Source organism: Peromyscus californicus, unplaced genomic scaffold, assembly GCF_007827085.1.
Source record: "Peromyscus californicus insignis strain IS unplaced genomic scaffold, ASM782708v3 Scaffold_8__1_contigs__length_139910024, whole genome shotgun sequence".
Lineage (NCBI taxonomy): Eukaryota > Metazoa > Chordata > Mammalia > Rodentia > Cricetidae > Peromyscus > Peromyscus californicus.
In genome coordinates this window covers 48,680,168-48,704,703 of record NW_026294606.1, presented here as the reverse complement: position 1 = coordinate 48,704,703, position 24,536 = coordinate 48,680,168, and the positions used below count along the sequence as shown (strand labels likewise).

Genomic DNA, 24,536 nt, shown 5'->3' with positions numbered 1-24,536 from the left:
TAAACCGTAACAGTCCACAGAAGCATCGCAGAGGGCATTGACTGATGGCTCACTACACCTTGCTGCAGATGGGTGTTAAGAGTCCTGGACATATTGAGTGCTGATATCTGAAATACTATGGTTCTGTGGTTTTCTATCTAGATAGACAGCTGCACAAGGTTGCCTAATGATCTTAAGACCACTGTAGGCCACTTTCTTGGGAAATGTGCCTCAGAACTGACCAAAGGCTTTAATATCAAGTACACTCTCTCTGTCCCATTCATAGCACGTCATGAACCTCTAAGGCTTGAGTCCAGACCTACATGTGCCCAAATCACAATTTTCTCACAAACTCCTGCTCAAAATCCACTGTTCGTTTATTTTAAATAAAATTTCTTTCTCTAGCTCTGAGTTAAGTAAATCCCAGTCAAAACACCCCCGGTGAAAAAGAAGATAATCTCACTCTTAGGTCCTATCAGCTAGATACACTGAGGGTTCTCAGCCTGTGCACGAGGCTCCTCCCAGCGGCTCATATGTAGAGGAGCTTGTATTTTGTGAGCGTATCTCAGTTCTTTTGTTGTGAAACTGGTGCCTACATTTGGCTGTTAGGGCAAAAAGTCTGTGAATTGTATTTTCAATGTGCTGCTAATTCATTTAAGAACTATTTGTTTGTTCATCTGTGTGCTGTGTGTCCTGCCAGGTTCTGGAGTGAATAAAGCACATTGTCTCTCCTGAAAACTCTTGGTGTTAGTTTAAGCATTGCATGTTCAAGGGTATTCATGCCTCTTCCTGCTGTGTTTACTGTAATGGCAGTAAACAGCCCCGAGAAAGAACACAGAATGTCCAAGTCTTTGTGCCAAAAGGGCATAATGCTGTGCTATTAAAAACAGAGAACAGACCAAAACCCTCTTGAGTGGTAATCTGCCATGCCAGATTCTACAGCTGACCAGCCTGAATCCTCGCTTAGGGAGGAGCTGGCTTCTCCCCAGCAGAGTTCACTTTCTGCTGTTCCAAGTTGTCCATGCGGACTACTCAGCACTAGACATCTAGAAAGTTATTGTAACAAGTATTTAGTTCATGTTTCATTTTCAAAGAAAAAGAATCTCCGAGCACAAACACAGTAAGCCTTATTAGTGTTGTCTTTATAAAAATTTATCTGAGAAGATAATTTCACCCTGAGGATCTTATTACTGTTATTAAAGGACTAAAACCAAGATTACTCTATCTTGGGGAGATAAGGATGATACTGCCTGAAAGGAGTAGATATTCTGCTATATAAATGTCAGCCTTTAACTTGCCAGTGTCTGAGCTTTGACGTGATACTGTAGTGACAACCAGACACTTGATTTCCCCTTCTCTTGAGGTGTGAGAAGTATGAACAACACAGACATTCAATGGTCCGCTATCCTGAGCTGGGGATATGCTGACAACATCTTACGACTGAAAAGTAAGCAGAGTGAGCCACCAATCAACTTCATCCAGAGTTCACAGCAGCACCAGGTAAGCGTGGGTGTAAGGACTGCATGCCAGGAAGCTTGGGAAGAAATGAAGGAGTCCAGCTGACACTGGCTTTACTTAATGCCAGCCTGAAAGCTGCTATTTGCAGTGTTTCTAGATGTCCTGGTCCCTACTCATCTGATTAGGTTCCACAGTTTGGTTTTTGCCTATTTCTTCATTGAAAGAGTTGTCATGAACACTTCTGTGTACCAACCTGGGGCACAGTGTTTAAACAAAATGAGCTGCTTTCATCCTGGATCCATTTGGCTTTGCAGCTAGGTCATTTTCTGTAACCATAGTATCATCTTTGTTGCCTGGTTTTCCCTAAATAGCCCAGGTACTCAGCATCTGATGAAGCAAGAGGACACTGGGCCTCATCTCCTAGAGCTGTGCTGGGCTCCCAGCTTTGATAGTCATTGACTGCATAATCTTCGGCAGATACTGGGGCCTTTCCAAACTAGAGTGTCTTTCTTTCTCTTTAAAACTAGGCTAATCCAATTTGCATTGCTCCCTCAGAAAGTTGCCATAAATGTGCTGCTGGTATTTATAAAAATTGTCTGATATACATGTCCTATAGACACATGGTACTGCCACAGCCATCACAGGTGCTGAATTGAACACACAGCCACCTTCTGTCTCTGTCTGTCTTTCCATGGGACGGTCTCTGACCATTATCTGGCTTCCCTTCTCTTGACTGTGAAACATCTACCAACAGTTCATGTGTACTGAAATGTTCCTATCCCTGGAAGTGGTTGGCAGCAAAAGCAAAAATGGCTTTTCAGTTTTATAAGCTGAAAGGAAGGCTACCACCATTTGTTACTGGACTTATCCAGAGCCAACAGAACTAAGGATAAAGGGACAGTGAAAAACAACCTTTATTAGAAATGTTAATAAGATTTTTTTTTGTTTTGAATGATATTGGAGCATTTTATATGGGTAGAAATATGTATCCAACACAAACAAGTGATGATGAATCATAACAAAGCTGGCAGTATAATTAAATTGCAAATGAGTCTGCAAAATCAGTGAAAACACAAAAACATATTGCAGAATAAGTATGTCCCTTGCTGCCTCCTTTATGGAATTGTTATTAATTGCAAGGAGAAAGAAAATAGAGTGGGAGTTAGATGTATAACGAGCCTACCTCTTCCAGCATGCTGACAAATTGGTGGAGCTCCGTTCTTTGGATGTAGTGCTTGGCATCCACAACTGTCAAGGAAAAGCTGTGAGGACATGAAGAGAGCTGAGCCCGATTTGAATGGTTAGGAATGAAGAATTTTGTACCAAAGGAGTAATCCTTCACGTTTATCTTTCCTTTTCCTATTTCACAACATTCACAACTGTTAGAGTGACACCTATGTTTACATACACACTGCTTCCCCACAGAAAGAAAGAGAATGCACAAAAGTGGAAAACAGTAGCCCCGGCTTGGTGGCTTCCAACACTTAAGAAGCTTAGGTTGGAGGATCTTGAGTTCCAAGCCAACCTGGGATACACAATTAGACCCTATTTCAAAACAAAAGACCAGTACATAGATGTTTGAAGCACTCACACATTCACACTCAAGCTTTGATCGATCCTCTATTATTGTGTTAAGTTTCTAAGAAACAAGTGTGTATAAAAATATAAAATTATATACCGTTGCTTTTAATACCTTGTAATCTGGAAACAATTGTTAAACATTTTTGCTAAAAATTGTTGAAAGTACTGTGGTTACATCTGCTTCTGCTCTGATCATATCAAGCAGAATGTTTACCTGGAAGTTTGGGATCATGTATTTTTGTGAAAGGGTCTCAGAAAATGAGAACTATCTCTTGTTTTTTAACACACGTTCGTCTTTGGTTTGTTCTTTCAAAGGTGACCAGTTGTGCCTGGGTCCCTGACAGTTGTCAGCTCTTCACCGGGAGCAAGTGTGGTGTCATCACAGCCTACACCAACAGGCTGTCCAGCAGCACGGTAGGTCCTGGCTCACTGGCACGTGGTTTGGACCTCTATGTCACTGGGGAAAGCCTGGATGATGTGAGGCATCCTTGTGTGGGGCTAACTTAAAGCGTGTGTGTCATCTCCTCCCTGTTTTAGCTCTTAGGAAGTGGAAGGTCACAGACCTAACTCATTAGAATTAGGTTTATTAGGAGCAATGAGGAACTTTGAAAATAACCATAAAGATCTTCTTCTTTGCTTCAGAGACACATAGTATTTTGAGATATGATCTGCTTTGCATTTGGACTTTTTCACGACTGTCTTTAAGACAGGGTCTTACTTTGTAGCCTAGGCTGGCCTCAGACTTCTGGCAGTCCTCCTGCCTCAGGCAACCAAGTCCTGGGGTTCCAGTTCTGAGCCACCACACAGCTTTTTTCATGACATTTGAATCTTGCCTGTATTCTCAGCATCAACTTGAACATTTAGAAAGAATGTCTATAACATGATTTCTACCCTCTGTACTCAAAAGTGTGGAAACTCTAATGTCACTCTCCTAGTCTGGCAGCAAAATCTAAGTAGCCATCTTAATTTCTTTTATTTACTGGAAAGCATTTTAAGCCATCCACTGAATGTCCAAGGTGAGGTATTTAAATAATAAGCCAGTTTTTTAAAAAGAGACATGTTATACAATGCTGCCTTTTAACTTTCTGTCTCCTTGCTTGAACCTTGTGGTACTGTTCAGGATGTAGCATGAATCTTAGAGAGTCTTATTAATAAAATCAAACCTGGGGCCAGTTATTGGGGTGAAATGCTGGATGGTCAGAGAGACAGAACAAGCCACAGCTAACCTCACCTGGCCACCTTCTCAGCTGGTCTTGTTTCCTCAGACTGGAAGCCTCTGTGTCCTCATATCCGAATGGCTCTCCGCTGAACTGTGCTGCTAGAAGCCTGAAAGCTTAACCAGCCAAATACTTAACCAGCCAAAATGCTTCTAGTTTCTGGTCCTCACGCCTTATATACCTTTCTGCTTTCTACCACCACTCCCTGGGATTAAAGGCGTGAGTCACCATGCCTGGCCGTTGAACTTACAGAGATCCAGAGGGATTTCTACCTCTGGAGTGCTAGGATTAAAGGTGTGAGTGCCACCATTTTCTAGCCTTTGTATCTAGTGGCTGTTCTGTCTCTGACCCCAGATAAGTTTATTAGGGTGCACAATATTTTGGGGAACACAATACCACCACAGTAGCAAGTTAAAGTAATAGTCTTTCTAATCTAGAATCTTCTCTGGGCTATTGTTTTTCCATAACAACTTTAGAATTATATTATTAAATATATTTTTCTGAGTGGAACTACTATTCCTAGCACAGTTTTATTCCCAAGTTCTTAGGGTAAACCCCTGTTAAAGTTTGCCCTGACCCTGGGGGTTAAATGTGACTATAATACTGTTTCTGTCTCTTATCAGAGGAGTCACTAACATGTTTGAGCAGGAGTAATGGGCCCCAGTCAGCACCCTGGAGAGACCCTGGAGAGCCTGCCAGGAGAAGCATCCCTGAAGGCTGGGATGGAGGCTAGGACAGGACATAGGAAAGGATGGGATGAGGAGAGAGGTGCCTACCTGCTAGGCATTAGGGAGCCAAGAAGGTTATCCTTAAACTGGGTACTATTGTGTGGAGAAAAGAGATCAGCAAAAGTGGGGGAACCCACTTGCCCAACCGTATGGAATCCATGGTTTGCTAAGTTGAGAGATGGCAAATAATTTGGTGAAGATGAAATGGGAAAAACAGAGCAGTCTATGGATCTCAGGGGTAAGGTTCTTACATGCCGTGGTCACTAAGGAATCTGAGTCTAGAAGTGTTACAATGTCCAGAAAGTCTGCTTTTCATTTCTCCTGTTTACTCTCAAACACCTCATCCCTATACATCTAACTGTCCCATTAATGACTGCCGGTACCTCCAGTCATCTCAGTTTGCACTCTGTTGCCTTGCTTCTAGCAATCTGTCCCAGCCTGCCTCTAGACTAGCTATCTGCTATGTACCATGCAGAACTGCCTTTTTAAAACTAGCTTTATCTTTGTTTCTTGTTTTTTTTTGTTTAGTTTTTGTTCCATTCGCTTCCTGACACTTTAAACAGCCTTATTCTTAGTTTTCCTCATTTCTGCATTTTTAATTATGCACCAACACAGTATATAGTACCAGATTAAAAAGAAAAGGATTAAGATTTCAGTACAGGAGTCATTACACAAGAATACCTTTGAATGCAGCTCATCATGGTTATACCTATTGTAACTTAATATAACAAGACTTGTTTTGTTTGCTTTTAAGTTGTGGCAGGCTGATGAAGGCTCATATTGCTTATCATTCCTTTTATATAATTGTCCTGGAAGCAGATTTCCCAGCTCATTGCTAAGAGTTTTTTTCCTTCTAAGTAGTAGGTGACTGAGTTGTGAGAGCAGTGGTTACTACCTACCCAGTGTCAGAAATGCAGCATAGCCGTGTGGTTTTACCAGTTTTGAGGAGAGCTCACTGAGATCTTCACACATCTTGGTACCGATGCCTTATCCCACAGACTGTCTCAGCAACCTGTATCTATGATATAGCCGTGGCCCTGGCTGGGAAGTCAAAAGGAGGCTTCTGGCATTCACTTCTTTCTGTTCTTTAGCCTCCTGACCATGAAGGCCCTGGTCCTGAAAACTTTTATATGTCCCTTCAAGGGAGCTTTCACACAGACTAAAGGTAGCCCCATAGTGCCACATAAGACACACCAGAGTCCTTGCTGGAAGAATTTTCCAGGGGTTCTTATGAAGGATCTGCCTTTGCTAGTCAACCATACCTAACTTTAAACACTTACTGCTCAACTGTCTGAGTCTTCTAAATGAAGCCTTCTAAGATGCCTTCTAGTTAATGGTAGATACTGACTTATGGGGTGGTTATCTATAAGTCAAGTAAATATTATAGAAGAGTATCTTCTGAAAGTGATAGTTGATTGTATAATGGTTATTCTTGAGAAATTCAACCTGGTATTGTTTTAACAGAATAAAAAATAGACATTTTATTGGCTTAGAGTTTGAGAATTCATACACACAAATAAATACATAGTAGCTATAAATTTAAACCAAGTGTTGGTGTACCAATGCAGTATAGAATTCAAGGCTTGGCAGGAGGGTCCAGGGTCAGAAACACTGGTCTCCCTTTGCAACACATTTCAGGTCCCTGGTGAGCAGGCGGAAGGGTTGAAGGTAACAGAAGCCTCTAGGCAGCCAGGAGTCTTCTGCTGGCACAAGCAGTAGGGTGTAGCTCTAGGACTTTGAGCCTGCTTTGTGCTGAGTGTGGATACAGGCCTTGAGCTGGAGCAGATATGGGACACTGTGCAAAGGGGTTGGTCCAGGATGTCCTCCAGCCACACTCTGCAGGACCTTCAACATCAGGGCTAGTTCAGTCTGCAAAGCCCTGCGATGCTCCTGCATCTGCAACTGTCAAGGTCCCAGGCCCTGGGGAAGAAATAGAAGATACACATGACCTCCTTCTGCAGTAACTACTCCTCGATACCAATGTCCTTAGCCCTCTTGAAGGTCTGTAGTTCTTGTGGGAACAGAGACCTGATCTGGGACATTTGACAGACTCTTACAACAGCAGAACCCTGGGAAGTCTGAAGACAGGAACTGCCCAAGTCCTCATCAGCACCATCAGGAGGGGCATGCAGACCCTCCTTTGTCTGGCTTCATCCTGGGCTTTGGTGTCTGTAACGAAATGAGACCTCATGTGTGTCCTTGAGGTTCTCCACTGGGACCTCACTCTTGCTTGGAATTTCTAGGCTCTGTCTTCCCCTGTGGCTCTCGGCCTGCTGCTGTGTTTGTATCTCTAGATTTCCAGCTTCACCTAAAGCAGGGTTGCTTCACCCCTGACTAATAGTACCACTTTAAACTGGCCTTATGGGCAGCTCCAGCTGATGCAGGGAAGTTGAAAACACTGTGGAAATTGACATTAACCACCAGAGGGGCCCCAGATTGGGGAAGTCCAGAGCAGAGCAGAGCCAAGAATTAGGTGAGTCACTGAAAGAGAAAGTTATAAGGACTGAGGTCACCTAGGATAGAGTGAGTATGGACAATTCCCACAGGAAGCTCAACATACACAGGGATGGTCTTGGTTAGCTCTTGAGTGGGTCCCAGCTAGGGGTGCAGACAGGGGACAAGATGCCTCATGCAGGGGCAGGGAGGGACACCTAGGAGATGCCACCCTGGGAACCTGGAGCTGCTTACTTAGCAGGGGTGAGCCAGCCCCCATTTCTGTGTTCTTGAATGGGAAATTCTGAAATGCCAATGATAGTAAACACTCCATTAAAAAAGCTGGTCATAGCCATGTGGCCTTCAGACATAATTGGTCTTTGAAAGTCCATCTGTAGCCATTGAGAAGGGACACAGCATTGGTACTGTCAGATTAAGGAGAGGAACAAATCTTTTTATGGCATTATATATAACTTGAAAACAGTTTTAAATATCAGTAAATATCAGGTACTCATATCAACTGTGGTAACTGTATGGAGTGTTATATACCATTAAAATCATTTGAAGATACTATCAAAAGTGGAAATGCAAAATAAAAAAATAGAAATTTATTTGTATAGCAATATTATGAGCTATAAAAATACATGTGCCTTTAACAAAGACTAAACAATAACAAATAAAAATAAAAGGCAAAACAAGTTATTGAAATTGAGCAATTTAAATTATAATTCTTTATTAACTTTTATCATTTAAATTGAATAGGACTGAAAAATGATCAGATAAGAAGAAGGCTGAGACATTTTTAATTTTGAGATATTATGAATTATTTTGTGGGGTTTTCATCTCATACTTTGCTTAATATTCAAATTCCAGCCCTCAGAAATTGAAATGGAGAGTCAGATGCATCTCTATGGACACACAGAAGAGATAACCAGCTTGTGTGTCTGCAAGCCATATAGTGTGATGATAAGTGTGAGCAGAGATGGGACCTGCATCGTGTGGGACCTAAACAGGTACAAAAATCTCTCATCCAGACATGGCTGCTTGAAATATTACATATTTTACAGTGTATAATAAATACACTAAAATCATGTCACTAGGTTGTCAATTTAAGCATGAGACACATGCTTATAGGTATAGAGTACCTCTATAGTCTTGTGAAAGTAAGAAATCAGATGCCTCAGAATAAGAGTTACTCCTCCTGAGGAAAGGAAACATAAAAGACTGAAATCCTGTGTATGACTGGATATGTGAATTCATGTCATTTTTTTCAGGCTGTGCTATGTACAAAGTCTGGCAGGACACAAAAGCCCTGTGACAGCCGTCTCTGCCAGTGAAACATCAGGTGACATTGCTACTGTGTGTGACTCGGGTGAGTTGTCCACAGCTGAAGCCTAGGGCTACCCATTTCCTGGCTAGGGCGTCTCTCAGTTCCCTTCAGTGTAAGCACTTTGGCCATAGCATGGGTGTATATTACAATGTAAGGTCCTACACTGACTTCTCACCTTAGGCAGAAGTTCCAAGTTTTCCCAATAGATGTAAAAATGTATTTGAGTACACTTAAATTATTGTTACCTAATTATTTGAAATTTCTTGGCTTTTGTTTTCTACACCTCTTTGCTTTTGATTTTTAACCATTAGCTTTGTGCCTTTCTTGTGCTAGAGAACAAGTTTTTGACGAACTGAGTTTGATGATTTTACTTTTCCTTTTGCTGTGATAACATACTCTGACAACATCAACTTAAAATAGTTTGTTTATTTTGGCTCCTCTTCTTCAGGGTTCCCTGAGCCCTGCAGGGAAGGAATAGATGGAGATATATAGCCATATAGGATTGAGTGTTCCAAGGTCTCTCACTGTCTGTAGGTCTCTCTATTTGTTCTGTCTAGTGCAGGAGGAAGCTTCTCTAATGATGGCTGAACAAGACACTGATCTATGAGTGTAGCAGAATATTGTCATTAGGAGTTACTCTGTTGCTGTGTTCCTTTAGCAGAACTGTAGTATTTGATTTTCCCCTAAGTCCCTGGCCTATATGGTCTCGGGTGTTTTTGGTCGTCTAAGCAGCGTCTGTCTTGTGGAGTAGCCCCGAATCTGATCAGATGTTGGTTGGTTGCTCCCATAGGCTGTGTACCACTGCTGCACTAGGCATCTCACAGACAGGTCACCAGTGTAAATGGAATGTTTATAGCTGGGTTGGTGTTTGCCTTTCTCCTTTGGCAGCAGAGAGCATCCTCCAGTGCCCTGAACTCTAGTCAGCAGGGGGTGAAGGCTCTGTATGAGCACCAGCTCAAGTTCCCCGTGTTCATTGATTGTGTAGGCATTTTTTTCTGCAGTAAAGCCTTGCCATAGGAGAGTCTCTTTTGTTGTTCACGGCTGTGGTGCGCCAGGCTAGCTGGCCCACAAGCTTCGAGGGACTCTCTCTCTCTCCCTTCTGTCTCACCATGGGAGCACGGAGCTTGGTTACAGCTTTCATGGTCAGTTTCATCACCTGTCACTCAGATAAAACACCTGACAAGAGCAGCTTAAAGGAGAAGAGCTTCTTTGGCTCAATTCCAGGGAAAGCCTCTCCGGAGAGAAGTCAGGGTGGCAGGAGCTTGGAGCAGCCACAGTCAGGAGCAGAGAGTTAATACATGAAAAGCTGGTGTTCGGCTCACCCTCTCCATTTCATACAGTCCAAGATCCCTAAATCAGGGAGTGGTCCTGACCACAATTAAGACATGTCTTCCTATATTAATTAATTTTACTAGGACAATACCTCACAGACATTCTCAGTTAAATTTAATCTAGAGAGCCCCTCACAGGTAACCAGGCGAGGTGTCCAGTTGACTTTACCCACTAAGCACTATCCACTGGGCCATCTCCCCAGCCCCTCACTCTATAGACTTTGAAAATGAAAACTTAGTTTAGTTCTGCGTTCATGAATAAAATCCCATATTAGATATTCTGAGGATTAAGATTTTAAGAATTAATTTGCTTTTTTAAAAAATACATATCATTTTTCTGCAACTATTATTTTTCTCCTTTGAAAGTCACATAAATCACTTTTGTTTTATTATTTATTTATTTATTTATTTTATTTTTTTTTTTTTTTTTGGTTTTTCGAGACAGGGTTTCTCTGTGTAGCTTTGCGCCCGTCCTGGAACTCACTTGGTAGCCCAGGCTGGCCTCGAACTCACAGAGATCCGCCTGGCTCTGCCTCCCGAGTGCTGGGATTAAAGGCGTGCGCCACCACCGCCCGGCTATTTATTTATTTTTATGTAGGGTCTCTCTATGCGACCCACGCTAACCAGAAACTCATGATCCTCCCTCCTCCCAAACTGCTTGGATTGCTGGTGTATGCCACCATGCTTGACTTAAGCCTCTTCTGTGCTCAGGGTGGGGAGTGCACTGCTCCGCACGTGCTTGTCTGTGTGGAGGCAAGGGGTTGACTTTCAATATCTTTATTGCTCTTTGTCTTATATTTTGAGAGAGGCTCTCTCAGTTTCACCTATTGGAGCTCACCATTCCACCCAGACTCACTGGCCAGCAGTTCCCAAGGCCTGCCTGGGTCTGCCTCCCCCACACTGAGGTCACATGCATGAACTACCATACCTGGCTGTTATGTAGGTGCCAGGGATCTGGACTCAGTCCCTTCTGCTTACACAACAAGCACTTAATGCACTGAGCCATCTCCCCAGCTCCCTTAAGTAGCTTCTTTCTGATGGCCTCACAGTGTTTCTCTTTCTCTTGGAGAGTGGTGTTCTAGGTACTTTCAAATATAATTAAGATCTGCCAGTTCATACACAGAAATGTAATCACCCAAAGATTGATTTCCCTTGTTACTGTTTCACTCCATCATTGGTCACTGCCACAGAGGACTGGTGCCTAAGACTGTACAACTCTGTGTAGTAGTTCAGTCTTTAATCAGGGCTTCCTGTGAGCTGCATCACTGAGTAAGCAAGAGTGGCCCTTATGGACCCCCACATTCTGGTGATCTAATGGATGATTTGGTGTTTCAGCTGGCGGGGGCAGTGACCTAAGACTCTGGACAGTGAATGGGGACCTTGTTGGACATGTCCACTGCAGAGAGATCATTTGTTCTGTAGCTTTCTCCAACCAGCCTGAGGGAGTGTCCATCAATGTCATTGCCGGGGGACTAGAAAATGGCATTGTGAGGTAAGAGAGGCTCTGACTCTTTTCTTCCCAATCATGGATCACTGTAGTTTTGAGGAATGAATTTTAATGTCTAAGCATCTTAATATGCAGTTCTTAGAGATTTAAAGTCACAGTGGGGTGTAGGTCCTTATTCCTGCTGTGCCTCTAAATAGTGAGCGAGTGCAGTTTGAAAGTGTGGTTACCTGTGAGACGTTAACCATATGAAAGTATGCCGAGTTCTTCCCCCTCCTGCGGCCCTGCAGACTCCTCATCTGCAGTGCTGTTCTTTGCAGGAGGGCAGCCTGGTAACTCACCTAACACATGGGTGTGGTTTTCGGTGCATGCAGTTTTAGTTTGCATAATTGAATAATAACGGCTCTTCCTTCCAGGTTATGGAGCACATGGGACCTGAAGCCTGTGAGAGAAATTACATTTCCTAAATCAAATAAGCCTATCATAAGGTAAGACCTACCACCACCTTTTATTCTTCATCAGTAATTTTTGTTAGAGAACTGTTAAAGCATGTAGACCCGAAGAGTGTGTGTGTGTGACGGCTTCATGCAGCAAATTTCCTGTTACCAGCAACAAACCAACACATTCCTGTTAGGTGGAACTCTGTGTCTAGCTGAAAGACAGGCTGGCCCTGTGCCAGGAAGCTTCCAGAACCATAGAAACTGCTCTTTCCACTTCCTCCTTTGCGATGACAGTTATGAGACCACCACAGGGATGTGCTTGATAAAACAAACAGCAGTCACCCTGAACTGGGCTTACAAATTTGACTTTAAAACTCAATCAGTAGTTGAGATTTTCAAATTATACTTAGTTAAATTGAATTTAAATGTTAATGAACCTTAATTATCTATTAATGTTACATTGTTTTACCTTTTTCCTCCAGAAAAACAAAATACATCCTTAAAACAAATGTCATTTAAGGGCTGGGTGTGGTGGCCTACACCTTTAATCCCAGCAGTTGGGAGGCAGCTCTCTCTGTCTCTGTGTCTCTGTCTGTCTGTCTCTCTCTCTCTCTCTCTCTGTCTCTTTCTGTCTCTGTCTCTCCAGGACAGCCTGGACTACATAGAGATACCCTGCCTCGAATAAATAAATAAATAAATTAATAAATAAATAAATAAATAAATAAATAAATGTCATTTAATTTTTAAGGGGAAAATATGATATCTTTGTGAAATTTTTCCCAGCCTGATCTCTGGGGCTCCATTTTTATTCTAGCTAAAATGAGCCCTGAGCCTTGTCAGGGGGCAACTGTATTAGAATAGGTCAGCCTTGTCAGGGGGGCAACTGTATTAGAATAGGTCGGCCTTGTCAGGGGGGCAACTATATTAGAATAGGTCGGCCCAGACAGTGTGTGGGCAGTCTTTCCATGTATGACTCTGACAGTTTGTGAGGAACCTTTTCACATATGACTCTGGAGTGGAGACACCTCAGTTTGAGCATCACGGTCTGCAAAACTGGTTTAAGGACTGTAATGGACGTGGTTTGCTCTTTACAGCCTTACATTTTCCTGCGATGGCCACCATTTGTACACGGCCAACAGTGATGGGACCGTGATCGCATGGTGTCGGAAGGACCAGCAGCGCATGAAGCAGCCCATGTTCTACTCTTTCCTCAGCAGCTACGCAGCTGGATGAAGAGAAGGGCCTTCCCCAAGGACACGAGCACCATACTGCAGAGCTGGCTCCAGCCGCTGCAGCAACAGATGACATCCAGTAATGACACGTGTCCCTCTGTGCACACTTCTACAGCCTCCAGGGTCCTGAGAGTAAAGCCCTGCCCTCATTCCATAGTGGTGTGGAAGGCTTGGTCAGCATGCACCAGCCAAAAGGTTTCAGGTCTTTTGAGGCAAATTAAAGTCAGAATCTTGATGCTTTTTCTCAAGAAGGTATGCTGAATCAAAGATTAGGGTCTCCTTTTCTTTCAAAAAGAAGCAGCAGAACTTAAATTGGCCAATTATTTATCTAAAATACTAGAAATTATATTTTTTAAATTTCTGGTATATCCCCTAGAAGCACACATTCCCCCCATAAAAAGAAAAGAAAAAAACTAGGAATTTTTCAGGACTTGACAATTGCTTTCTTTGAGAAGCAAATTATTCAGTAGGTGCCTCTGCACCAAACACATTCCGGAATATCTGAACAGAAAGAGAACTGCTGAGGCATCATGCTAGGCTGTTTTTGCCGCTTGTCTTTGCCCAAAGAAGAACTAGGTTTCTAGATTTTTCCTGTGAGCCATGGGCAAGAGTACGGGTACTTTTGATTTTATACACATCCTTGTTCCTCAGAGGAACTTAAAATCCATAACACTAGGCATCAATACCCTTGCTTTAGTGACTAATTTTCAAATATAATGGTAAATCTTTGAGGACTTGCCATTAACAATGCCATTGACAGAGCACTGAACGCTTACCATCTGTAATCGAAAGTTCCAGACGGCACTCCACGTGGAGGCACAGCCACTAATCCAGTCCACAAAGAGAGTGTTCTGCTGTGAGACAGAACCGTGAAGGAAAAGAAGTCAGCCCAGTGTGCAAGCAGAAGGTAGAATGAGTTGCTTTAGGAAACCAGTTTTACTTGTTCCTACTAAGCTGCCATCTGAGAATCCTGGGGACGGTGGAGAGCCCGACACGTGCGCCATGGCATGTGAAGACAGCTCCTAGTCTGGAACGCCATGTCTGCCTCGCTGGTACCGCTGGATTTTTACTAGAGGTGCTGTTGTAATGGCTTTGAAAACTGTGGGCAGGCTCAAAAACATGTCACCATGGGATAGAAGCATGTGTTGCTGCCTATGAATGACTTGTGCATTTGTTTTGGAAATTTGACTCATATAATGTTTACAGAACTACTTTTGTAACTTCCAGACTTTGTAAAACATTCTGCTTGTATCTACAAAATGCAATTCCAGAGTCTCTGCTGTGAGGACAGGCACAGGAGAGGCAGGGCCTCAGGAGACCTTTAGGTCACATTGACATGGGCCACATGTTACTCCTGAGTTTCACTTATAAGCAGAGATAGCATTACTCCTACTCACGTTGAAGTGATTGATTTGTTTTTAAAAATTCAGCTATTTATCTAGCTTTCATTTTTTTACTGAGAACTTCAAGTTAGTCTCCTATTAGAATAGGGATGCTATGCAGTCTTGGCTTTTTTTAAGGACCAAGTTTCATCATTATCTAAAGAGAAAATATGCAAAATATCTGGTCTTGTTAAGAGTGCAATATTCTATTTTTATGTAAAAATGAAAATTCATTGGGGGGATTATTTATTGAGCATGAAACCTAGTATGTATATGTTGGAAACGCTTTATAACATGCATGTTGTAGCACACATCCCTAGAAGTCATCACATGCTGTTACCTGATACATCCTGCCACTTCAGTTTGGAAATAAACTTGCTAAAACTAGACTTACACCTCTGTCTTCTACATGTCTTGTATGTTATGACCAGATCCCAGTCCATGGCTGTTGCAGAACAAGGTGTATCCGAAAGTCCTGTTACTAATCACTGGCTGTTCTGGGGCCAGTTTCCTTCAAGCCACTGAGCCTCCTCAAGGAACAGAACCAACAATGAAGCCATAGCTCATAGAAAGAATGCTGCCATTCCCATAGATGCCTGGCACTGTTGCTACAATTAAGGCTCTAGATGAGATTGTGTGGCTGCAGCCATGCAGATAAAACACAGATACCATGTGGCTAGAAAGAAGGAAAGAACGGCCAGCGGATTGAATCAAGAGTCCTGTAGATAGTAGTATCCCAGGAGACATGGCCTGTGACAGTCTGCACTTGAGTTGGGTTTAGCCCAACTACATGGATGGCTTAGTGTGGGAAGAAACACAGAGATGTGGGAGCAGTCAGTCAGTAGTTCTCTGTCCAACAGTCCACAGCCCACTGAGTCTTCCCTGAAGCCAAGAAGCAGATACCCTTACTAAAGTACAGGTGATGTGCCCTCAGGCACCCATAGACTGATCACTAAATTCATTTAAAGTCTCGCTGCAGGGCCTCAGTGTAGGCTGGAAAATAGCTAAGAGTCACCAATAGGCCAAAGCCTGTCAGCAAGGGATGCAAATAAGCCCTATCTTGTGTGGAAACTGCCACAGGTTCACACACACACACACACACACACACACACACACACACACACACACACACCACTGCAGGCGTGGGAAAGGGCACTTCGAGAGGCCGTAGAGCAATGGAACACAAATTCTAGTGGTAGGAATAGGATACTTCCCTATTAGTTTTTGGCCAAGGAGACCCATAACCCCCTAAACAGTGTAGGCCGTTGCCACTGTTGTTGACTGCCCACCCAAACTGGATGGTAAGGCCAAACTGCTGAAGATACCACCAGCTTTGCAGAATGTAGAAAAACCAAGCTGGGACTGAGTTAGAAGCCTTCTCCCTTCTGACTAGTTTTCATAGTGCCTTTCAGATTGCCTTACTAACCTTTATTTTTGTGCCCATAGATTACAGGGTTGTCAGCTTTGGTCAGAGAAACTGTTTACGATGGGCAGTGATGACTGTAGAGACTTGTAATTGGCCCAAGTGCTGAGAATAAGTGGCTTTTGAACACCCGGCCCTAAATGAGACATACTGTGCATAAGTGTCAGGGAACATCGCGGAAGGGGAGGAAAATAATGTAGGAACTGGAGGAGAGGGTGGGGTGTTGTGGGGTGTCCTCCGGGCCTGTCATGTCTGTTGTCCTTTTGAACTCTAAGCCATTGTGATTACCCTCAGGAGACTTGCACAAAACTGGGCCCATTAACTTTCTGTCACAGGTAGGAGAGGCACACATCTCCCTCCCAAGAATTTATAGGTAGTCAATGGTTGCTAGAAGGAAGTAGTTCCCAAGCCGCCTCTTCCTTGAGGATTTATAGGCTCCAGCCTCCCTAAAGGTTTGTTGAGACTTAACAGTGCCTTGGAAGAAGGTCTCACAAGGTCCTACCCCTACCAGAGAACTTACACAGTTAATGGTTGCTCTAAGGAAAGGCTCTCAAGGTCATGCCCCTTCCTAATGACACTTCATAGTCTCAGGAGGAGGAATTTTTTTCCCTTCAGTGGTACCCATGCTTCTGTAAGCAACCCAAATTAAACACATTGGTTCACCAAGCTACACTGGAATGAAATCATTTGTCTCTGTCTCTGAGGTCCTGTCTGAGGTGAGATGTTTGTTCTTGTCTCCTCAGGAAAGTTTTTAAGAAGCTCCATCTGTTCTCTTATAAATTTCTACTACTAGGAATAGATAAGGCAACTCTCATTCCTTAATTTTAGTTTTTGTTCTAAAATGCTATATTTCAACTTTTCGTGTCCTTAAATGAACTTAACACATCAGTCCCAAGATCAGCCGCTCATTTTAAATAGCAGAGTGCCTGTCCCTTCTTGGCGGCAGGCCCGTATTGAGAATAGAGCTGAGGATATGAGATCACATAGTCCAGCTGTTCCTGCCGCATGGGCCTTGCCGGCTGGCGGGGAACCACTGTAAATGCAGCAGGTAGCATAGCACTTAGCCTATGTGTAAGTTGCAGTCCATGGTAAGTGCTGGGGAGGTGGAACTGAGGTGCTCTGAGAATAGCAGGAACAATTTGTTTTAGGTAGGGGTGATTTAGAAAGCCTCCTACCACTGAGCTACATTCCCAGCCCTTGTTTTGTTAGATAGGTTAGCCTGAAACGTCCAGTCCTCTGAGTTCTGGGATCACATGCACACACCACTATGCCCAGGTAGACAGCCTCTTTAATGACTAAAAGTGCTGTTGCTACCTAATGGATGAATAGAAATCTAAGTGAAGATAGGCACTGAAGTGTTGCAGATGGTACACATTCCAAGACCTTGGCGGGAAAGCCAGTAGCGGGTCCAGGCTGGGGATGTGGGAAGGAGCATCTACCCATATTCCAGCCTTCGCAGCGGGGAAGGCCGCGGAGTGGCAGGTGCCTGCAACGACAGAAGGCACAGGGCTGGGGACTGCTGCTCCTCTGCATGCATCTGTGCTGCTTCACAGCTTCTCAGTCTGGTTTAGTGTTTTTCTGTCCCACGGAAGTCAGCAGCAGCGCTTTACCAGTGTGAGCCTACCAACCCCCTGTCCTCCCTCTGCCTGCCTGTTTGGATATCTAAGGAGGCAGAAAGGAGAGGCCCTTTGGAGCTCTTTCCTGGCTATCTAGTTCCCACTATTTTGGATAACTTGCTAATGCCCCAAATTGACAAAGAAGAGCTAAGGTGTTGGGAAAGGTAAGTAGAGACGAAAGAAACACCATCGTTTTACTTCCCGTTGGGTTTTCTTTCTCAGAACCCCCCCCCTTCATTGCTGATTATCCTTTAGTTGGTCCCCACGTAGGTGACAAAATGTTTCAGTTTGTTCCCAAATGTGTCTCATGTTTTGGATAGCGTTACCGTGTGTGTGTGTGTGTGTGTGTGTGTGCGCGCGCTCCTCTAATCCGGGCAACACTTTATGCATTATGAAACCAAGACCCTTCAAAAGCCAGCAGGCAGCTCTGGTTGCTAAACTGAAATACACACACTCAAACGCACTGTGGGAGACAAGACACGAACCAAAAGGCACATCCTGCTGCTGCTGCTGCTGCTGCTGCTGCTGCTGCTGCTGCTGCTGGAGGGAAACCCCATGGCAGGACGTGTCCTCCAAAGGCAGGCTGGCACCAGCTTCCTTCTGCAGCCCTGAGAGCTTCTTCTCTCATGAGCAGGGCCGATGAGAGGTGAGATTTTAAAAGACGATCCTGTGGTAAGTTTGGTGCATCCTCTCTGTGAAATAAGCTGGTCTCACCCCAGCTTCTGTCGGGTGATTACAAGAAGCATTCTTTTCAGCCTCGAATTTTGATCTTGTTCAAAATGTTCTTAAAATCCTTAAAACCCAATTAGAAATTTTTTAGAACAGTGTTTTCTGAACTCTTAGTGAAATCTGCACTGTAGTGTTCATAGTGGTTGAGTAACTTAGTTTCTTCTCATGTTGCTGTGATTAAAGCCACACACACACAGACTAAAGCCACTTGTTAAATAGCATTGAGAATGGCAGAATTGAACACCTATGTTCTCTCAAAGGTTAGCACAGCTACGTTGAGAGCTCCTGAAAAATCTGTATGCAGATCTCCTTTTGAGACTAAAAGCTCAACTGTTGCCTGCTGTGCCAGAAGCAACTGGTCTCTTTGAGTCTGCTACCGCTATACCCTGTGCATTCAACACTGTACACTCAGTACTGCTGTTTCTAACTGTCCTTGATCGTGCTGTACTTAGGATGTTTCATGTCTTTGCAGAGGCCGGTGTGTTACAGGTTTGGACCCCAGAACAGTTGCTACTGGAAGGGGGTGAGATCTTTCTGTAGGTGGTGGCCCAAAGGAATACAACTCCCCCCTCCAGAGCCCTAGAGGCTGAACATTGGTCTATATGTGCGTGAGACCAAAAAGAGCCTGGGAGAGACTGAGGTGTCCCAGTGGCTGTCCAGTCTACCAGAGTTTATCTATTGACATCTCTTACAACTGAACAGTTGGCACCAAAATCGTTAGAATTCTCATAAAAGGAAACCTAAGCTCAACTTTGATGAAGCCAGTTTGGGGAAAGAGTGTACCACTGAACCAGGGATAGCAGGAGAGATGATGGATCTGTGAGTGAATGAGTGAACACAATTTTGTGCTGCTTGAATTTTCAACTGCAGTATCTCTGGGTGTTTCTCACTCAGTCTCTGTGCTATGAACATTACTGGCTAAATCATTGCTTAATAGTTTAATTCTGCAGCTTAAAGGGACACTCTTGAGAGCTATGAAGACAATCGGTGTGATTTTCTGCCCCAATGGGCCTTTCTGACCTTTTAGGGCAGCTCCACTCCGCCAAGGTGCACCTTTGTCCAGGATAAAGTGGGAGATGTGAGCTAAATCTGCGAAAATCTGAGGTACCCTGTCCAGCATCACTTACAGCAGGGATGGTCGCTGAAGGTGGACAGGAGGAAGATTTTCAAGAAATCTCCCTGTCAGTGGTGTTTGTGGACAGAAGTAGCACGACCTCCTTCTCTACGCATCTTAGCAACTCTGCTCGAAATGTTTTCCGGGCTTCTGTCTTTAGAGGGCTTTGTGTCATTTTATGAGAGTTGGAAAACAGACGTGCCTGAAGCTGCTTCCCCCTCAAGGAAGGAGTATACGGTAATTCATCGGTTTACAGTAAGAATCACAAGACACAGTTCCATTAGGGCGAGGCCTGGCCAGCCACGACCGCCTCACCGCTGGGAGTCGCCAGGATTCCCCGCGGCAGCAGCGCCCTGCTGTCCACTTGCACTCTAGTGGCTGGCTGCGAGGCAGCTGCTCTGCCCAGCCCGGCCGCGTGGCGGTCTTGCCCACGTTGCTTAGCGACGTCGGCTTAAGGACCGTGCGCATTTCCAGATGTTCAGCTCCTGCGCTCGCGGCACCCACCTTCCTCGGCGTGAGGCACCCTAAGTGTCCCCAGGTGAAGTACCCTGAGCTGGCCGTCCTCACTTTGCACTTGGGGGTCTCTGCCCCGGAGCCCTGAGCCCTCCAGGATGCGCGCGCCCCAGGAGGGCGGGTCTGGGTGAAGTGAGGGGCTAGGGGCGTGCGGAGCCCGGCGCGGGAGCCCCAGTGACGCACCAGTGACGTCGGCGGCGGCGGGCGGGATTTCCCGGCCCCTCCCGGTGCGGGAGGAGACCTGCTGCGGAGTGGGTGCGCGGGAGTGGGTGCGGCCAGCGTGGCGCAGCAGACTAGGGTTGGGGGTCACCGCCTTGCACCCCGTGGGCCCGCTGCGCAGACCCCGAGCCCCACACGCGGGTAGCTTTGCTGTGGCTTGGGCTCGGCGCCGCGCCCCCTTCCTCCCCAGACGCGCACAGTCTTCTGTGGCCCGGGACCCCGCGGGCGGCCGCGCGGGGCGCGTTTGCACCGAGCCCAGGGCGCGCGATGCCACTTGGCCTGGCCGCCCACCTCGAGAGCCGCGCCGGGGACCCAGCCCGCGTCTGAGTGGCACCGGCTGCGCGCCGGCTGCGGTAAGTGGCGCCCGAGTCCCCTGGAGGGCGCGGCGCCTCGTCGGGGAACCTCGGCCCAGGCCCCTCCAGCTCTATGAGAGCCCGGCCGAAATCAAAAGTCTCGGAACTGGAGAGATATTCTGGCTCCTGGGTCTTCTTCCCTGGAGATGCCACTGCACGCGACACAAAAGACCTGTGGTTCCATGTGGCGGGGGCGCTTGATGCACCACCGCGGGGCGCCTCCAATCTGAGCCTCCTTCCTGTGCACAGACAGTCCGGGCCTCGGGGGACACAGCCGAATCCCCCGGGGTAGCGGCGGGTCGAGGATCCTAGGGGACCCTCCTGCATGTGCGAGGCTTAGAGTAATTGCTGTCCTCTGGACAAGGGGCGTCCCCAGTGCAGAGGACCATAGGGATGGGTGGCGTAACCACTGATCATTTGTTTGGAGCAGTGTTTTTGGCGGGGGTTCGCAGAAGCCCTCTGCTTTCCTGACGCCCGGACACCTGCCTTGGGTAGAGGGGGAGCGAGCGCCTGGTGAGCTAGTTTGTGCCCTCCCTCCTGATGGCGACTGTCCCCAAAGCTGGTGCTGAAACGCGCTGCTGAGCTCGCGGGGCATAGCCTTGGGAGAGTGAGCTTTGCTTTAATTTTTAGTCGCCTGGGAAATAATGAGGCGAGATGCCAGTTATGGCTGCAAAAGGCGCCTTCATTTAGTCGAATCTGCTTCTTGTCGTGTATTTTGATCTAAGATGTGAGGATACCTCCAAATGTGGAAAGTTTGATCGGGTGATAGATAAATCCTGTCCTCGGGTCTCAGGGCTCCCGGGTTTGTAAAAGGCTGGCAGCACTCTGGCTGGCATCTCAATCAGAGCAAGCCTGTGGGGCTGTGCCGGGGTTCCAGTGAAAAAGCGTCACTCCTGCCTCCAGAATGAGGCGTGATGGCCCCCACGGCTGCAGCAAGGCACCTGGGCTGGGTGCAGGCTAGCTAGTTCTTCATCACTGGAGCCCCTCCCCCCCCCCCCCCCCCCCCCGCCCTTTTCCTCATGTTGGCTTGCAAGGAGGAAGGCGGCTACTTCCTCATGCAGTGCCCTCACCTGGGAGAGACCACTGTGGGAGGCACCTGGCGCTTTCAGTCCTGAGAAACAGCAGGCTGAACTTGGGGTTGATGGATTTCTCAGGCCTGCTGAGAGGTGGTACTGGTAATGTAGGGCCTCCTGGGGTGCATTGCTAACCAAGGGACTCTCAGGCTGAGAGAACTGTGACCATGCAACCCTCAGGCCCCAATCCTTACCCCTGTAATGAAGTCTAGGGAGGAAGCCATGGAGGGACCCGGGGGCAGGAAACTGCACGGGGATGGAAGGGCCATCCCCACCAGTTCATGCCTGTTTGACCAGCCGCCTTCACCTTTTTCGTGGCAATCTGTAAGAAGGGAGCTTTCCTCTGTTCATTGCATAGTGTTCAAAGAATGGCTGCCCCCAGAGCTCCCAAATCTCCAATGCTCTTCAGAATTGTGGAACACCAGATGGGCACAGGGCCCTTGCCTTTGTCCCATCTCAGGATCACTGGACACTGGGACTGAGAGTGTCTGTGTGCTTCCACCCACCCACAGCACACTCACACAGTGCACACCAGCTCCTGCAAGGAATGCAGCCAGCCAATGGTTGGCCAAGGTCTGGGTCTACTCACCGCCACATCTCTCTGACACCTTTCTTAATTTGTCTCACTTCATTCTGTTTGACAAGCAGAGGGTGTTCACAGTGCGCATTAGACATTTCTTTGTGTGTTGGGGGGGGAATTTGAAGCAATGTCTGATTTTTTTTAATCTACATTCTGCAATCCAATCTTGCTGGTTTCCTTTTATTTTTTCCTTTGCAACATTTTTATTGCCTTTAGACAAATTCTACCATTGAGACCTTTAGTATTCAGGTCACAGTTATTCGCTCAGTTTTCTTAAACCCAAAACTGAAACTTCTTGAATTCTACAAAGACATCAAGACCGGATAGCGAAGAGATTTTCCCTGAAAGTAAGAGAAACCACACGTGTCAAAGTAGGGAGATGGGAGAAAAGCGGAGGACCCTGCTCCTAGAAGGCTTTAAGTGGCTGCCTAAAAACTAAGAAGAAGCCAAAGCTTTTCAAGAATCCAGAGGGGGAAACACAAACGAAACTTCCACACAGGGAACAAGACAGGCAGGAAAAGCTGCTGAAAGATTCATGCAGAGAAATCGGGGCACTTGTAAAGAGATCGCTGCGCTGAGCTGGGGAGCCGCTGTGGCAGCAGCTGCTGCAGTCTCTGGCAGATGGGACTGTGTGGAAGCGGTGCTGCTTGACTCCACCAGGAGTGAGGACACATGAGTAGTAATGGAGACACTGTACATCATGGGCCCTGAGGTCCTGGGGTGTCTACAGGCAGATCTACAAAGGCTGAGCCTGTCAGAGGCAGATAGGGCGGTGGGAGCCCAGGTGAGCAGGCCCAAGGCTAGGGGGCAGCGCTTGCTGGGTACGTGATAAAAATGGCCTCCGATGATCCTCAAGGGACAAAATTGCAGGCTTGAGGTTTGCAAAGCATCATAGTTGACAAGTGTCCTGGCCAGTGCCCTTGGTGGGTGGTGGGGACTTCAACAAAGGAGTGTAAAGATGACAAGTGAAATCCACTGAGCCACGTGGAAGAGAAGAGTGAGGGACTGAGGTTGGATGTGGCTCCTCCCAAAGGTGACGACATGTCCTTCTTTCTCCTCAGAATTCTCTCTGAGAAGAGGTTCCTAGAGAAAGGGGGAAAGCTTTCATTGTTGCTTTGAGTGAGGTGCTGCTTCTCCCCAAGACAGGGGCATAGAATGCTCCTGAGCTGTTAGCTGTCCCTGACTGCTTTTGTGGACCTCTCCTTCCCTCTGGGTCCTGCTGGTGTTGTGTCCAAGGCACAGCTTCAAGGCCTTTTCTTCACCCCCTCCAAGCTGTCCAAATAGAAGAATCGACCTTAGAGAGCAGGAGGGGATGATGGACCCACAAAGGAAGGATCCACACTGTCACAAAAGTTGACAGTGGCCCAGCTGTTACCAGAAGCTCTTAGGAAGATGAGGACAGACTCCACAGAGGGGTGATGGTGCTCTGTGTGGGGTCTGTCTTTACAAGGGTCAGGCTCTGGGAGGCAGGGCACAATTTGGGCACAGGCTTGGCCGGCCCCTTTATAGTAACACAGCATGGCCCACTCTGAGTGGAGTTACATGCCCCCAAAGTGACTGTCACACCCCTAAGCAAGAGTTGTGCACTTCTTCTCCCCACTACTCTTGGGGGCCTCTAGTAGCCCAGGGCGCTCACACACTGTCATCTGAGGCTTGCGTATCTCTTATCTTTGTGGACAGTTGGGCATGCCCAGTGTTTGTATCCACTATAGGGTCTTTCCAGCCCAGTTGAGAAGCCATGTGGACTGCCTCGGCCTGCCTGCAGGTCATTTGTGGGTGAAAACTTCCAGCAGACCCTTGCTGTGGCCCATCACCTGTGGCATGCTGAAAGGAAGTGAGTTGATGGCGTTCAGTTCTGTTCAGCTATCTTGGGGAAGTTCTACCCTCCATGTACCCAGCTAACTTGCCTCTCAGCCATTGGGTGCTTGGCCACTGCTCCACCCCTAGTAGTCTGTCTAGAAGGGGCAGCCTGCTGCCTAGCAAATAGAGCCACGTTCTGTAGGCATGTTTGGTGTCATTTGAGGGCAAGAATGTTCTTTCGGTAGAATGACAGTCTCTCTTCCAGGGCAGGGGTGGAGGGGGGGGTGTGATCAAACAAGGTGATGGTGAGCTATGGGTAGAGGATCCCAATCCCTTAACTGACCTCCAGAGAAGGAATGAAGGGAAGATAATGTTCTCTGAACTTTCAGGGGCAGGGGAAGGTGGAGATTTAGGAATAGGACTCACTCAGTGTCACATACTTTCTCTTTACATGAAGGGGAGGTGCTGGCATCTCCTGGAGCCCCCCTCCCACCATGGCCTCCCCAGTGGCAGTTCAACATGTCACTCCTTGCCTCCCTTCCTGCCTTGTGTCTTTTGTGG

At 46.3% G+C, this 24,536-nt stretch overlaps 2 protein-coding genes across 6 annotated transcripts in view; both read left to right on the top strand.

The window, feature by feature from the left end:
• The window catches only part of Lyst (lysosomal trafficking regulator), a 158,115-nt gene extending 143,165 nt beyond the window's left edge, over positions 1-14,950 (top strand). For all 4 annotated transcript variants that reach the window (XM_052726905.1, XM_052726902.1, XM_052726904.1 and 1 more), the window contains exons 47-53: positions 1,343-1,479; positions 3,334-3,432; positions 8,270-8,409; positions 8,671-8,768; positions 11,393-11,549; positions 11,918-11,989; positions 13,036-14,950. In XM_052726905.1, coding sequence (XP_052582865.1) covers positions 1,343-1,479; positions 3,334-3,432; positions 8,270-8,409; positions 8,671-8,768; positions 11,393-11,549; positions 11,918-11,989; positions 13,036-13,174 — 842 coding nt within the window. In that variant the 3' untranslated portion in view covers positions 13,175-14,950. The remainder of the gene's footprint in view (positions 1-1,342; positions 1,480-3,333; positions 3,433-8,269; positions 8,410-8,670; positions 8,769-11,392; positions 11,550-11,917; positions 11,990-13,035) is intronic.
• Positions 14,951-20,169: 5,219 nt separating this feature from the next.
• The window catches only part of Gng4 (G protein subunit gamma 4), a 44,687-nt gene continuing 40,320 nt past the window's right edge, over positions 20,170-24,536 (top strand). For both annotated transcript variants that reach the window (XR_008215809.1, XM_052728664.1), the window contains exon 1: positions 20,170-20,522. The gene's annotated coding sequence lies outside the window, so the exon portion shown is untranslated. The remainder of the gene's footprint in view (positions 20,523-24,536) is intronic.